The sequence below is a fragment of the Salvelinus fontinalis genome, chromosome 27 (assembly GCF_029448725.1).
Source record: "Salvelinus fontinalis isolate EN_2023a chromosome 27, ASM2944872v1, whole genome shotgun sequence".
Taxonomy (NCBI): domain Eukaryota; kingdom Metazoa; phylum Chordata; class Actinopteri; order Salmoniformes; family Salmonidae; genus Salvelinus; species Salvelinus fontinalis.
Window position 1 is genome coordinate 30,647,873 of NC_074691.1, and position 15,758 is coordinate 30,663,630.

At 42.8% G+C, this 15,758-nt stretch overlaps 2 protein-coding genes across 2 annotated transcripts; one reads left to right on the forward strand and one right to left on the reverse strand.

The window, feature by feature from the left end:
- The first annotated feature begins 3 nt into the window (after positions 1-3).
- Positions 4-4,033, forward strand: LOC129825441 (cell growth regulator with RING finger domain protein 1-like). Its single transcript, XM_055885542.1, has 6 exons — positions 4-231; positions 914-1,053; positions 2,033-2,213; positions 2,535-2,682; positions 2,925-3,032; positions 3,343-4,033. The coding sequence occupies exons 1-6, from the start codon at positions 8-10 to the stop codon at positions 3,676-3,678; spliced, it is 1,137 nt and encodes a 378-aa protein (XP_055741517.1). The 5' UTR covers positions 4-7; the 3' UTR covers positions 3,679-4,033.
- Positions 4,034-4,160: 127 nt separating this feature from the next.
- On the reverse strand, positions 4,161-8,325 carry LOC129825440 (26S proteasome regulatory subunit 10B-like). Its single transcript, XM_055885541.1, has 14 exons — positions 8,216-8,325; positions 7,702-7,781; positions 7,549-7,588; positions 7,386-7,438; positions 7,201-7,268; positions 6,876-6,990; positions 6,679-6,766; positions 6,316-6,377; positions 6,093-6,216; positions 5,804-5,865; positions 5,367-5,487; positions 4,950-5,030; positions 4,776-4,847; positions 4,161-4,661 (listed from the first exon to the last, which is right to left on the reverse strand). Exons 1-14 carry the CDS (start codon positions 8,298-8,300, stop codon positions 4,543-4,545), a joined length of 1,170 nt encoding a protein of 389 aa, XP_055741516.1. The 5' UTR covers positions 8,301-8,325; the 3' UTR covers positions 4,161-4,542.
- Positions 8,326-15,758: the final 7,433 nt, after the last annotated feature.

The following is a 15,758-nucleotide window of genomic DNA, read 5'->3' on the forward strand; positions in this document are numbered from 1 at the left end:
AATGCGCATGAGGGTATGTGCACAGGACACCGTAGTGACGGAAGTGCCTGCTATGGAGGATACGAATGTATTTTTTATCCACGGGTTTGATCATAAATCGGTTTATTTATCGTTAGCCAGATTAAAAATGGCAGCCGTGTTTCTAGTTATGTTGTATGAATATTCTCCTTTATTTTACATTAGTGTCATATCCTTATGTTTCGTTGTTACCGCCGCCATGGTCCTCGGCTGGTAGGTTTATCAAATTGCCTTGACAACAACATTAGGCTATGGTTATTAAATGAAGGGCTTATTTTAGCCTACACATAACGTTGCTAGCTATCTGTCGTATCTGTGACGAAATTTAGAAGTCAGTCATGTTTATATTCTGTTCAGTAAAGTCCAATTCCTCCTCTCTTTCGCTGTAATAAAGATGGCAAAAGGCGTTGATCGTTTGACAGCACACCATTATTGCTACATTGACACCTCACGTGACAAAAATACAGTGACGCAATGTTCGGCACGCGAGAAAATGAAACATTGTGGCGTTGGATAAACATGGGACTCCGGAAACTGGAACATAGTGACATTGCCTCTGAAGTGAACTGTGGTGTTCACTTTTCTGCACTGTTGTCTACTTGTTTTATTATAACATTAAAGTGGTTGGCAGAATTTTGTAATTAATTTATAATGTTCTACACAAATTGCCATACTTTTCATAAGGTTGGCTATTAGAGAGCATTCATTTTTTATATATCATCCCCAAAAATGGGATGATATAAACTTTTATTTAAAAAAATGGTGTGCGTGCAATATCAATTTGTTAAGTTGTTATGTAGGCGACTTCGAAAATCCCGTCTGATCTCTTATACACACAACATAATGGAATATCTCCATTCAAATGTTCTGTGCTGTTCCACCTCGTCCCCCATAGGTTTGGTTTCGATGTCCCAGTGATTCTTCGTAGCTCTGATGAGACTGAGTCAGTCTTGCCTGTCCCAGAGAAGAGGATGGTTCAGGTGACCAACCCCTTTGCCCTGGAGATGGGGACCTCTGGGGTGGCCTCTGTGACTGGTAAGAGAGCATACAAGGACAGTTATAATGCAACACACAACACATAGGGCCAGATTCCTGGACCCAGATTAACCCTCCAGTTCCAAAAAGCTATTTCACTGGACATTCCGGGGAAATGGGCCCATATAGTATAGTGTTATATTAGGTCTATGCCCCATACTATGTTATAGGTGTGCCGCCATCAATTACATATAAATGTAGATTTTATTGCATATTATAAACTGGGTAGTTTGGGTCCTGGATACTGATTGGATGAAACCAAAATACTTGTGTACTGTACTATTTATGGTTGTAACCAGTATATTATAGCAATAAGGCACCTCAGGGTTTTGAGATATATGGTCAATATACCACGGCTAAGGGCTGTTCTTAGGCACAACGCAACGGGGAGTGCTAGGACACAGCCCTTAGCCATGGTATATTGGCCATATATCACAAACCTCTGAGGAGCCTTACTGCTATTATTTTTTATTTAACCTTTATTTAACTAGGCAAGTCATTTAAGAACAAATTCTTATTTTCAATGAGGGCCTAGGAACAGTGGGTTAACTGCCTGTTCAAGGGCAGAACGACAGATTGTACCTTGTCAGCTCGGGGATTCGAACTTGCAACCTTTCCGTTACTAGTCCAACGCTCTAACCACTAGGCTAGTATACGGTCTGATATACCATGGCTTTCAGCCATCAGCATTCAGGGATCGAACCACCCAGTTTATAATAAAGCAAGCGTTGCGTCGTGCGTAAGAACAGCCCTTAGCCGTGGTATATTGGTCATATACCACAAACCCCAGAGGTGCCTTATTGCTATTATAAACTGGCTACCAATGTAATTAGAGAAGAAAAAATGCATGTTTTGTAATACTTTGCTATACGGTCTAATATACCACGGCTGTCAGCCAATCAGCATTCAGGGCTCGAACCACCCAATTTGGTTAATCATTCAATCAACAATGAATCATTCATTATCTTCCTCCTTTCAGAGGGTGTGTCCCTGCGTCCATGCTGCCTGGAGCCCTGTGTGCTGAGCTGTTACTGGGGTTGTGGTGTCCATGCCCTCCAGGGGGCGCTACAGACCCACCAACATGGCCCCAGCAGGCTCAGCACACCACAACAGTTCCAGGAAGCCCTGCACTTCCAGTACCACCACTGCCAAAGTTTCCAGTATCCTTCTCAGGGGCTATAATCTGATAATCTGTGTCATTGTTGCTTCCTTAGTTTACTATTATTAGTACATGTTTTGTACATGTGATGGTCCGATTTGATATTCAGGTTCTAGAATATATTATTTTCTCATGTTATGTTTATCCGTTATGATATATCGCAAGTTTCATTGATGTATTATGATATATCATGATATTTAATCATTGTGATATTTAGATGTTACGCTAAGATTGAGGATGGATGGAGTACATGCAAGGCTAATTAATGTCTTTCATCATGTTCAGTTTCATCATGTATTTCACACCTTAACCAAAACCTCAGTATCAGTGGAGAGGACAGAGAAGAGCACTACAGCGAGATGCCAGCTGAACTGAGGATCACTGATTTTGGTCATTTGCCACGGGAACGTTATCCCCTGGTGGCTCTCCTCACACTGGCTGAGCCTGAAGCCAGGGACACATACAACATTGTGAGTATGACTGTCATGGTAACACTTGAACATGTGTAAGCTGGAAGTAGAAGCCTAAATGTTGTTGTCCATTAGTTTACTCCAATTAGGAGAGGGGTGGTAGGGTTAGGGGAACATAATGAAGGAAAACATATGAAAACAATAAACACCCCGGTAGAAGGTGTGCTCAGTAAGTTTAACGCTACCTTCTCTGCGTGGGTCTTGTCCTAGATGTGACACTCATTATGGTTCCTCTCTCTCAGGCCGCCAGTGTCACCGTAGTCCATGTTCCAGATGACAAATACAGCCTGTCGGCACGGATCCTGTTTCAATACCTCCTCACGGCACAAGGGAACATGTATGAGTTAAAGGTATAGCTTTGTTTCTTTATCCATCATTTATTCATCCAGTCCCATTGAAACAGGAATATATGTTTCTATGGAGTGGGCAAGGGCTCAGTGAGATTACAGTAGCCTGTCTTTACTTTCTTCTGATATTTGATTGTGTTCCATTATCCATACTAGCTTTCCACTTAGAATACAGGCCAATACATTGCTTTCTTCTTAGTGGTATGCTATTGTAGATATTGGAATAAATTGTTGGCTGTTAAGAGCAAGTCTGATGCTGGCAGTTGACGTTCTCATAAATGCAATGGTATCTGTTGTCTGTTTCCTCCTCCAGTCACTCTTTATGTCAGCTGAGAGCATGGAGTTGTCAGGGGCGACTGACCCCGCCCCTAGCACAGAGATACCACCAGAACGACAGGAAAGAGAACATGGAAGGGAAGAAGAGGAGAAGACACCAGGAATGGAAGATGAAGAGGAGTGGTCAGAGGGAAAAGCCAAAGACTGTGTTGTGTGTCAGAATGCACCTGTTAACCGTGTTCTGCTACCCTGCAGGCACGCCTGTGTGTGTGACGGCTGTGTCCATCGCTTCCAACACTGCCCCATATGCAGAGCTTTCGTATTGGAGTCGTTTGCCCTGTTCCAGAATTCCCCTATGGAGGAGGAAGAATGAACTGTGATGTAGCAGGTCAATGTCATTAGAGTAGCTGTATGGTGGCCAGGATGTGCATTATCACTATAGGTGCTGGTCCAATACAGATATAATAGTACCGTTTCATGGGAATCAGTGTTTATGATAGAATGGATGTGATATGGTTTTACGCCAAAGTCATCTATTGGACATTTCAAACTGTTGTAGGGCTGTGAGCATATACATTTTATTTTATCACGTTGATAGTTGTGGTGTAAACTATTCCTTGAACTGTTTGTAAACAATGTATGTAGATATGGAAAACCTACTATTTGTTTTTATGTGTAATGTATAGATGTATTTTATTTATTATCAATATACCATATATTAAGTTGTTTTTCTTTTTCTCCTGAGCATTGATCGTTTGTAGGGACAGAAATTATTAATTCAATTTTTTGGAAATTGGCAAAGAAGCCAAACCAGGCATCACAGCTTTATCGAGGTAAAAAACAGCATAACAGTGATCAGTATGATAAAGTTTTTAATATGGCATACTCTTTTTGTATGCTTTTACAGATACCGCCGCTTCAATGGCAACAGTATTTATTGTCTCGTTAATATAATCCTAAATACTGGGCAGAAATGTAACACTACAAGAGGGTAGAGACACAATGTATGCATGTCCCATATCTGTAGCTGTTCTGAGGTCACTTCTTGTCAACTCTATAGAAATGGTTCTCTGATAAGAACAGATCCCTAATCCACTTTTCCCCCAAGAAACTTTTCTGCATCATACAACTTGGCAAAAAAACTGGTGAGAAAAAAAAAGAAAACGGGTTTTACTGGTGAGAACGCCCCAACAGCAAACCTCCCCACGTTCACATATAGAAATAAAGATATAGGAATTTATATGGGCTTGTAGTCCAGCTTGGATTCAAGCTTCTTCGAATCGGCCACCTTGCGAACCGCCTTCATGAAATCCTCTTGAGTGACGTACTCGTGATCGGTACGGATCGCAAACATACCTGGTAGACAGAAAAAGACCAGACTTAAGCAGATCAAAATGCGGTTGGATTCAAGAAAAATCACAGTTTTTGTCAAGCTAGACTGATAATGTATGAGTTAGTCATGACAGCTACCTGCTTCAGTGCAGACGTTTCTCAAATCGGCTCCGTTGAAGCCATCCGAAAGCTTCACAATCGCTTCGTAATCTGAGAAGAAAAAAAGCCAACATCTGTTAAAAGGAAACAGTACCAGAAATCTAAAACATGACTTAAACCTAATATTTCCCAGCTGTGTTCAAATCAACACACCTATCTCTCCGTGTTTGGTGATGGGGCCAGAGTGGATCTTCAGGATGTCCAAACGGGCCTGTTCATTGGGTAGCTCAACATCTGTTGGAACAGTAGAAATAATCACGTGTCACTCTTTTCATACCATAGAGATTTACATGTGTTACTACCTGTTTGTAAAAAGAAGGAAGTGGAGGGAGATCATTGTGACCCTATGTCCCAAAGGGGATAAGGTACTGTATGGCTCAGTTGGTTCAGCATGGCCCGTGCAACGTCAGGATTGTGGGTTCGCGTCCCGGCAGCACCCATGCGAAAAATTTATGAAGCATGACTAAGTCCCTTTGGATAAAAGTCTACTTAATGGCATATATTATAATATGATGAGTAAGTATGAAGCAGACTGGGTGATGATGGACAGAGAGATGAGGAAGAACCTACGGATCTTTCGGTCCAGTCTGCCGGGACGCAGCAGCGCGGGGTCCAGGGTGTCAGGCCGGTTGGTGGCCATGATCATCTTGACTCTGTGCAGGGTGTCAAAGCCATCCATTTGGTTCAGCAGCTGGGTGCACACAGAGATAAGACGGTTAAAATCCAATTCAGTGAGGATTATCTGCCATGGATCCTAATAATGTTAAACACCTTACAGTAATACCCTTCGCTTATTGAAATGCCAGTCAAGCTTACTGCAAGCTACACGTCATTTAGTTGTCTTATCTTCAACATCCCCACAATATATACTGTACGGACCAAGCCACAGAACCAGGTCTTTCCCCAAAGAAATGTTTTATTGAACCATCATTCTCATAGAAAGCAACGTTTGTTGAACAATATCAATTCTATGTAACATATCTACGTGTTATGGTCGCTCATTTTACCTCCATCAGAGTCCTCTGGATCTCTCTGTCAGCTGACGTGCCCTCTGAAAACCTTCGGCCACCTTGGAGAGAAAAACAAGTTTTTAAATGACAACACATTCCCAGTTCCCAGACACTGCACACAATGCTGAGCAAAGGGAGAAGGAATAGATATGGCATCAGGGTTCAGAATGCTTAGCCTGGACCCAGAACTGTTTTTGCTGTATAGCCAACTGGTTGACAATGACCATAGCAGTTGGCTATACAGTGCAAACTGATCTGGGGCCAGGCTACAGCTCAGCATGCTCACCGATGGCGTCTATCTCATCCATAAAGATTATGCAGGGTTGGTGGTCCCTGGCGTAGTTGAACATCTCCCTGATGAGCCTGGCGCTCTCTCCAATGTACTTATCCACAATGGAGCTGGACACAACCTGCCACAGGGGTACACAGTGTCAGCCAAGTTTTTCAAAGAATGGTGAAGAGAGTCAGAAAGGCCAGTGGAGTTAAACAAAGTGTAGCCTACTAGTCACCTTGAGGAAGTTACAGTCCATCTGACTGGCCACCGCTCTGGCCAGAAGAGTCTTTCCGGTGCCTAATCAAAAGATAAATGCATAAAGAAAATCTATGAATAAACCCTCATGACCTCAGTGACGTAACTTATTTGCATTATTCAGGGTGAATCTCAAAAGTCTTTTCGTGATTTGCAGCACCCTTTATTCATGGACGACCTTCTCAAAACACATTGGAGGAGAAGGTGCGAGGGGCGTGACCTTAGATATTCTCATCCAATGTGTTTTGAGAGGTAGGTGAAGGAATCAAGGACATGAGAAATCAAGGAAACACTTGAGATTCAGCCTCGGTCTAGAGTGAAATCCTGCTAGATAGTGACTTACCTGGAGGTCCGTAGAGCAGGCAGCCCTTTGGAGGGATAATCCCCACCCTCAGGAATAGCTCAGGGTTGGTCAGGGGCAGCTCAATCACCTGGAACACAGGGGGAAGGTCATATATAAAACCTGACTGGCTCAGGAAAAACATGTACCCCCATTTTCTAAGAATATCATAAGTGTACTGTAGGATGTGCTAGAAGTACCTCTCTCAGTTCACGGATCTGCTCGGCCAAGCCCCCGATCTCTGAGTAGGAGATGCTGCCTGGGTCTTCATGGGACATGTTGTACACCAAGGGGTCCACCTCTCTGGGCAGATATCTGAGGTGGGGAAGGGACATGTTAACTGCCATCACCAGCAACATTTAAGGCTGACATACCTTTTACTTGGAACATTTTGTTTCAGTAGACTGAATTGACAGTTGCTCAATGGCTGTGTGTGTGTGTGTGTGTGTGTGTGTGTGTGTGTGTGTGTGTGTGTGTGTGTGTGTGTGTTAGGATTTTGAGCATGCGTGCGTGTACAGTGCCTACCTCATAATGGTGAGGGTGGTCATGTCCAGGGCCACTCTTGTGCCTGGTTTGAGCTGCGATTTATCCAGCTGTGTGAAAATGACAGATAGATGAGCTCCATTACAATCATGGAGAGGTGACACTTACACTCACTGAAAGTAAATAAATGCTGATGATACAAGGGCACGTCATGGCTTAAGACTTACTTGTCTGCGGCAGCCAACAACATAGCGAGGTCCATTGGTTGCCTTGACAATGACTGAAGACAGGAAGAGAATGAACATGACATAATATGTAATGCCGAAGGGTCAGACGTATATGACCTAGGTATATAATGAGTCATAGGATGATTGCAATGTTACAACTTACATTTCTCCTCTGTCAGCTGTTTGAGCACTTCACCGACAATCTGCATAAGTATTACAAGAAGTTGCAGTTAAAATCCATTCTTTATGATACGGAGACAATTTTAGCACACTATTGCTTATCAATAAATCATGTTGTGTGAATACACAATTTTACCTGACCAACACTTTGTAAGGCCTTCAGGTCATTTTCCGATTTTTCATATTGTTTTGTCTGTTCCTTGAGCTGTTCCCTCACTGAAAACACAGGATACAAGTATGAAATCAAGCTTTGTAACGTCAGCAAGCTAGTTAACTTTAGCTAGAAGGTAGGGCTGTGCTCTGTTAGCTAACGTTAGCTGATCATTTGTTATTGTTTTAATGTTCAAGTTAAATTCTAACTACTATTGTTAGCTAGCGGTCTTGGCAAATAGCAGGTTAAATAGCTTGCTAAGCACAGCGAATACACTTCAATATACGGTTAACTGCAGCTGTTTTGGTAGCTAGCATTTTGCTAACGCGTTAGCCGGTTGTCATGACCATTCATTTCTATGGCCAACACTACTGCATGACAAAGCGAGTTAGCCAACAACCGATTAGCTAACTGGTCATGTTGGTTATTTTAGTTAGATAACCCCTTTTATGTGTATTATTCTGAAATATTGACAAAGACAAGCTAATACATCCCTTACACTCTTTTAAACGTCCATCAATCTCTTTATGTTCAAGTAATCTTTTTCTGTAATCTTGAAGTCCCTTTTCTCTGGTGTCAGCCATTTTGCCTCTATGAATTATGGGAATTGTAAACTATTTCTTCTTCTACTTCTTCTTCTGTGGATTTTATATGGCGGGTGGCAACCAACCTTAAGGTGCATTACCGCCTCCAACTGGACTGGGGTGTGAACCAGAGACAGTGGCCTTCTGTGTCCCAGTCTCAGCCTTGTGACTACACTTTCCTCCCTTCTCTCTCAGCCTGAGGACCTCCCTGTCCCCACCTTTTCCTGGATCTTATACAGGTGTCTTCCCTTTCTCTCCTTGTTCCACAACTCTTGCCACTTATTTTTAACCACTGTTCTTATTAATCCCTTGGCTTCTGTTTTACTGATGGACAATTCCATCTCAACATTAGGATGTTTAAGAGCCTGCTTGGCAATAATATCCACTTCCTCATTCCCCTCTACTCCCACATGAGCTGGTACCCAGAGGAACATCACAAATATCTCCATCTGTTTCACCCTATACAAGCACTGCAAAACCTCATACAATAGATCCTGTCTGCTCTGTGACACAAATGAATGTAAGCTGTACAAATGAATCAGTGCTGCACAGAAGTCAGAGCAGATGACTACCCTGTCTGGCCTCACCTCCTCCACACACACTGCAGCCAATAGTATGACCAACAACTCCATTGTGTAAACAGATAAATGATCCGTTGCTCTTTTTGTCACTGACACCTTAAACTCAGGAACACTAAAGCTGCTCCTGTCCTCTCTATTTTGGGGTCATTTTCATTATTATTTGTATTTATTTATTTATTTATTTCACCTTTATTTTACCAGGTAGGCTAGTTGAGAACAAGTTCTCATTTGCAACTGCGACCTGGCCAAGATAAAGCAAAGCAGATCGACACATACAACAACACAGAGTTACACATGGAATAAACAAACATACAATCAATAATACAGTAGACAAGTCTATTTACAGCATGTGCAAATAAGGTAGGATAAGGGAGGTAAGGCAATAAATAGGCCATGATGGCGAAGTAATTACAACATAGCAATAGCAAAAAATTGGTAGATGTGCAAGTAGAGATACTTGGGTGCAAAGGAGTAAGATAAATAAATAAATACAGTATGGGGATGAGGTAGATTGGATGGGCTATTTACAGATGGGATATGTACAGGTGCAGTGATCTGTGAGCTGCTCTGACAGCTGGTGCTAGTGAGGGAGGTAAGAGTCTCCAGCTTTAGTGATTTTTGCAGAACGTTCCAGTCATTTGCAGCAGAGAACTGGAAGGAAAGGCGGCCAAAGGAAGAATTGGCTTTGGGGGTGACCAGTGAGATATACCTGCTGGAGCGTGTGCTACGGGTGGGTGCTACTATGGTGACCAGTGAGCTGAGATAAGGCGGGGCTTTACCTAGCAGAGACTTGTAGATGACCTGGAGCCAGTGGGTTTGGCGATGAATATGAAGCGAGGACCAGCCAACAAGAGCATACAGGTCGCAGTGGTGGGTAGTATATGGGGCTTTGGTGACAAAACGGATGGCACTGTGATAGACTGCATCCAATTTGTTGAGTAGAGTGTTGGAGGCTATTTTGTAAATTACATCGCCGAAGTTGAGGATCGGTAGGATAGTCAGTTTTACGAGGGTATGTTTGGCAGGATGAGTGAAGGATGCTTTGCTGCGAATTAGGAAGCCGATGCTAGATTTAATTTTGGATTGGAGATGTTTAATGTGAGTCTGGACGGAGAGTTCACAGTCTAACCAGACACCTAGGTATTTGTAGTTGTCCACATATTCTAAGTCAGAACCGTCCAGAGTAGTGATGCTGGACGGGAGGGCAGGTGCGGGCAGCGATCAGTTGATGAGCATGCATTTAGTTTTACTTGCATTTAAGAGCAGTTGGAGGCCACGGAAGGAGAGTTGTATGACATTGAAGCTCGTCTGAAGGTTAGTTAACAGTGTCCAAAGAAGGGCCAGAGGTATACAGAATGGTGTCGTCTGCGCAGAGGTGGATCAAAGAATCACCAGCAGCAGAGCGACATCATTGATGTATACAGAGAAGAGAGTCGGCCCGAGAACCCTGTGGCACCCCCATAGAGGCTGCCAGAGGTCCGGACAACAGGCCCTCCGATTTGACACACTGAACTCTATCAGAGAAGTAGTTGGTGAACCAGGCGAGGCAATCATTTGAGAAACCAAGGCTGTTGAGTCTGCCGATAAGAATGTTCTGATTGACAGAGTCGAAAGCCTTAGCCAGGTCGATGAATACGGCTGCACAGTAATGTCTCATATCGATGGCGGTTATGATATCGTTTAGTACCTTGAGCGTGGCTGAGGTGCACCCATGACCAGCTCTGAAACCAGATGTCATAGCAGAGAAGGTACGGTGGGATTTGAAATGGTCGGTAATTTGTTAACTTGGCATTCGAAGACCTTAGAAAGGCAGGGTAGAATAGATATAGGTCTGTAGCAGTTTGGGTCGAGAGTGTCTCCCCCTTTGAAAAGGGGGGTGACTACGGCAGCTTTCCAATCTATGGGAATCTCATACGATACGAAAGAGAGGTTGAACAGGCTAGTAATAATAGTTGCAACAATTTCTGCAAATAATTTTAGAAAGAGAGGGTTCAGATTGTCTAGCCCGGCTGATTTGTAGGGGTCCAGATTTTGCAACACTTGCAGAACATCAGCTATCTGGATTTGGGTGAAGGAGAAGTGGGGGAGGCTTGGACGAGTTGCTGTGGGGGGTGGAGGGCTGTTGATTGGGGTAGGGGTAGCCAGGTGAAAGCATGGCCAGCCGTAGAAAAATGCTTATTGAAATTCTCAATTATAGTCGATTTATCGGTGGTGACAGTGTTTCCTAGCCTCAGTGCAGTGGGCAGCTGGGAGGAGGTGCTCTTATTCTCCATGAACTTTACAGTGTCTCCGAAAAATTTTGCGTTTGTGCTACAGGATGCACATTTCTGCTTGAAAAAGCTAGCCTTAGCTTTCCTAACTGCCTGTGTATATTGGTTCCTGAAAACTTCCCTGAAAAGTTGCATATAACGGGGGCTGTTCGATGCTAATGCAGAACGCCACAGGATGTTTTTGTGCTGGTCAAGGGCAGTCAGGTCTGGAGAGAACCAAGGGCTATATCTGTTCCTGGTTTAAAAAAGAGCACCCCCATCAGTAAAAAAGCTGACTAGCCTAGCCTAGCATAGCGTCACAAGTAAATACTAGCATCTAAATATCATTAAATCACAAGTCCAAGACACCAGATGAAAGATACACATCTTGTGAATCCAGACATCATTTCTGATTTTTAAAATGTTTTACAGGAAAGACACAATATGTAAATCTATTAGCTAACCACGATAGCAAAAGACACAACTTTTTTTTCCCACCATTTTTTTCCTGCATAGGTAGCTATCACAATTTCGACCAAATAAAGATATAAATAGCCACTAACCAAGAAACAACTTAATCAGATGACAGTCTGATAACATATTTATTATATAGCATATGTTTTGTTAGAAAAATGCGCATATTTCAGGTATAAATCATAGTTTACCATTGCAGCCACCATCACAACTCTCACCAATGCAACTAGAATAACTACAGAGACCATCGTGTATTACCTAAATACTCATCATAAAACATTTCTGAAAAATACACAGCGTACAGCAAATGAAAGACAAAGATCTTGTGAATCCAGACAATATTTCAGATTTTTTAAGTGTTTTACAGCGTAAACACAATATAGCATTATATTAGCTTACTACAATAGCCAACCACACAACAGCATTGATTCAGGCCAACAATAGCGATAACGAATAAACCAGCAAAAGATATACATTTTTTCACTAACCTTCTCAAACTTCTTCAGATGACAGTCCTATAACATCATATTACACAATGCATATAGAGTTTGTTCGAAAATTAGCATATTTAGCGGCACAACACGTGGTTATACAATGAGAAAAGTAGCCAAGCTGCCAACAATATGTCGGGAGAAATCTTGGGAGAGGCACCTAATCTAATCAGTAACTAATCCTAAACTTGACAAAAAAATACAGGTTGGACAGCAAATGAAAGATACATTAGTTCTTAATGCAATCACTGTGTTAGATTTTTTAAATTAACGTTACTACGACATACAGCGTGTGTTAAAGCGAGACCGCGCCGAGATTAATGGCGGTATATGAGTTTAACATTTTTCAACAGAACAACGAATTAACATCAAAAATAGTTCTTACTATTTGTTGAGCTTCCATCAGAATCTTGGGCAAGTTGTCCTTTTTCCAAAAGAATCGTTGCTCGGTTGTAGATTGTCGTCTTCAACGTTCGAATTAGCAGTAAACATTAGCCATGTGGCAAAGACGTGCCCAACTCACTAAAACGCAGCACTAATAAATATCCGAAAATCGCAATATACTGATATAAACTGATATAACTCGGTTTAAAATAACAACATTATGATGTCTTTAACACCTATATCGAATAAAAACAGAGCCGGATATATCTAAGGGCTATAACGGGAGCTTTCTAGAACGACATCCAGAGGTCCTTTTTGCGTCATGGCGAAGAGAACAAAGGACGGACCCCACGTTGCCAGCCCATTTATAGGCTCTCAGATCTGCCTAGCAACACCATTTCAATTCTCACTATTCGCTGACGTCCAGGGGAAGGCGTATGCAGTGCATCTCAACCAATAGAAGACAGGCAAATTAATAAACGGATCTCAGAACAGCCTGCAGATTTCAGCATTCTCACATCCTCATAGGAAAATTGCTCTAACTCCAGTTCTGTTTTACTCACAGATATAATTCAAACGGTTTTAGAAACTAGAGAGTGTTTTCTATCCAATAGTAATAATAATATGCATATTGTACGAGCAAGAATTGAGTACGAGGCAGTTTAATTTGGGAACGAAATTATTACAAAGTGCCAACAGCACCTCCTATTGAGAATACCCGGGCCAGGTCGATTAGAAAGGCCTGCTCGCTGAAGTGTTTTAGGGAGCGTTTGACAGTGATGAGGGGTGGTCATTTGACCGCAGACCCATTACGGATGCAGGCAATGAAGCAGTGATCGCTGAGATCTTGGTTGAAAACAGCGGAGGTGTATTTGGAGGGCAAGTTGGTTAGGATGATATCTATGAGGGTGCCCGTGTTTACGGATTTGTGGTCGTACCTGGTGGGTTCATTGATAATTTGTGTGAGATTGAGGGCATCAAGCTTAGATTGCAGGATGGCCGGGGTGTTAAGCATGTCACAGTTTAGGTCACCTAGCAGCACGAGCTCTGAAGATAGATGGGGGGAAATCAATTCACATATGGTGTCCAGGGCACAGCTGGGGGCAGAGGATGGTCTATAGCAAGTGGCACCAGTGAGAGACTTGTTTCTGGAAAGGTGGATTTTTAAAAGTAGAAGCTCGAATTGTTTGGGTACAGACCTGGATAGTAAGACAGAACACTGCAGGCTATCTCTGCAGTAGATTGCAACACCGCCCCTTTTGGCAGTTCTATCTTGTCGGAAAATGTTTTAGTTAGGGATGGAAATTTCAGGGTTTTTGGTGGTCTTCCTAAGCCAGGATTCAGACACGGCTAGGACATTAGGGTTGGCAGAGTGTGCTAAAGCAGTGAATAAAACAAACTTAGGGAGGAGGCTTCTAATGTTAACGTGCATGAAACCAAGGCTTTTACGGTAACAGAAGTCAACAAATGAGAGCACCTGGTGAGTAGGAGTGGAGCTAGGCACTGCAGGGCCTGGATTAACCTCTACATCATCAGAGGAACAGAGGAGGAGTTGGATAAGGACACGGCTAAAGGCTATCAGGACTGGTCGTCTAGTGCGTTCAGAGCAGAGAGTAAAAGGAGCAGGTTTCTGGGCGAGATAGAATAGATTCAAGGCATAATGTACAGACAGAAGTATGGTAGGATGTGAGTACATTGGAGGTTAACCTAGGCATTGAGTAATGACGAGAGAGATATAGATCCTTAGATCCATCTGTGAGTATATTAAAAAAGCATAGTATTGTGTTCTTAAATGTTCACTTACAACTAAATCTACTCCTTCCTCAACATCCCTTACCCTCTCAAGCAACCATAGATCTATCAGTGGTTGAGGGAGAAACAAAAGTGGGACAGCAGGAAGAAGCACAGAGGGACTAAACTCCCTCCCAAACAACCCCATCTCTCTCTCTCGCTATCCACCCAAAGCTTGTATTCAGATTTTGTCCATGTTCCCAACACCCTCGGAGCACCTTTTTTTCAGATTTGTGACCTTATGTCCTTGTAGATTTACCCAATATGTCATGGCTAGCGGTTGTCTTCTTAACTTTACCGGCATCTCTCCCAACACTACCTGCATCGCTGCCACCGGGAGGTCCTGAGTGCTCCACATCATATTCTTAGGGCTTGGGACTGGATAACAGCTAGCTTTATGATCCATATGCTATACTTCCATAATCCACTGATGACTTTAACAGCGCTATATATATCATTTTAAACACCATTCTATCTACCCCCTCTCCATTCCTGACAAGAAACGCATCACATCCAATATTTTCCTTGCTTTGACAACTACTCTGTTAATATGCTCCGCCCAAGTCATTCGAGTGTCAAACCAGACCCCCAGGAACCTAAACCACTCCCACCCTCTCCAAATTCATTCCATACAGCTTCAGGTATATTTCCTCCCCAACCTTCCTTCTAGAAAAAAACACAGTCTGTGTTTTCTCAACTGCAAACTTGAAGCCCCACCTGATGGACCACTACTCTACTTCCCTAATCGCTTCTTGAACTCTTCTGGCTGTATAGGTAATATTTCTCCCTCTATCCACAGCACTCCATCATCCGCAAACAATGACCTCCCAATATCAGGTCTCACCTGAGAGAATACGTCGTCAACCATAATGGAGAACAACAAAGGACTAATGACACTTCCCTGGGGGATACCATTATCCACCTCAAAGCTTTCTAACATAGAGCTCCCAACCCTCAATTGTATTGATTGCCCAAAAATAAAATCCTTTATCCAGTTAAAAACCCTTCCTCCAACCCCCATGTTATCCAGCTTGATAAGTAGGCATTCGTTCCACATCATATCATAAGCCATCTCTACATCAAAGAAAACGGCTACCACCATCTCCTTATTTGCCTGTGCCTTCCGTTTGACTGACTAAAGCCACAGTACAGGATCCATCATACCCCTGTCTTTCCTGAACCCACTCGGATCTGGTGACATTAGTCCTCTACTCTCCAGAAAGTAAGTCAGCCTTTCCGTTATCATTATTTTCAAAAGTTTACATACGTGAGATGTCAATAGGATAGCTTGAAGGACTTGTAGGGTCTTTCCCATGTTTCTGTATTGGCACAACTACCGCCTGCTTCCAACATCCAGGCAGTTTCCCTTTCTGCCTCACCTTATTATAAAGGCCCAATACTTTCCCCATTGCAGTGTCACTGAGATGAGCAATCATGATGTAACACATCTCATCCTTCCCAGGAGATGTTACCCCAGCTTTAGCTAAT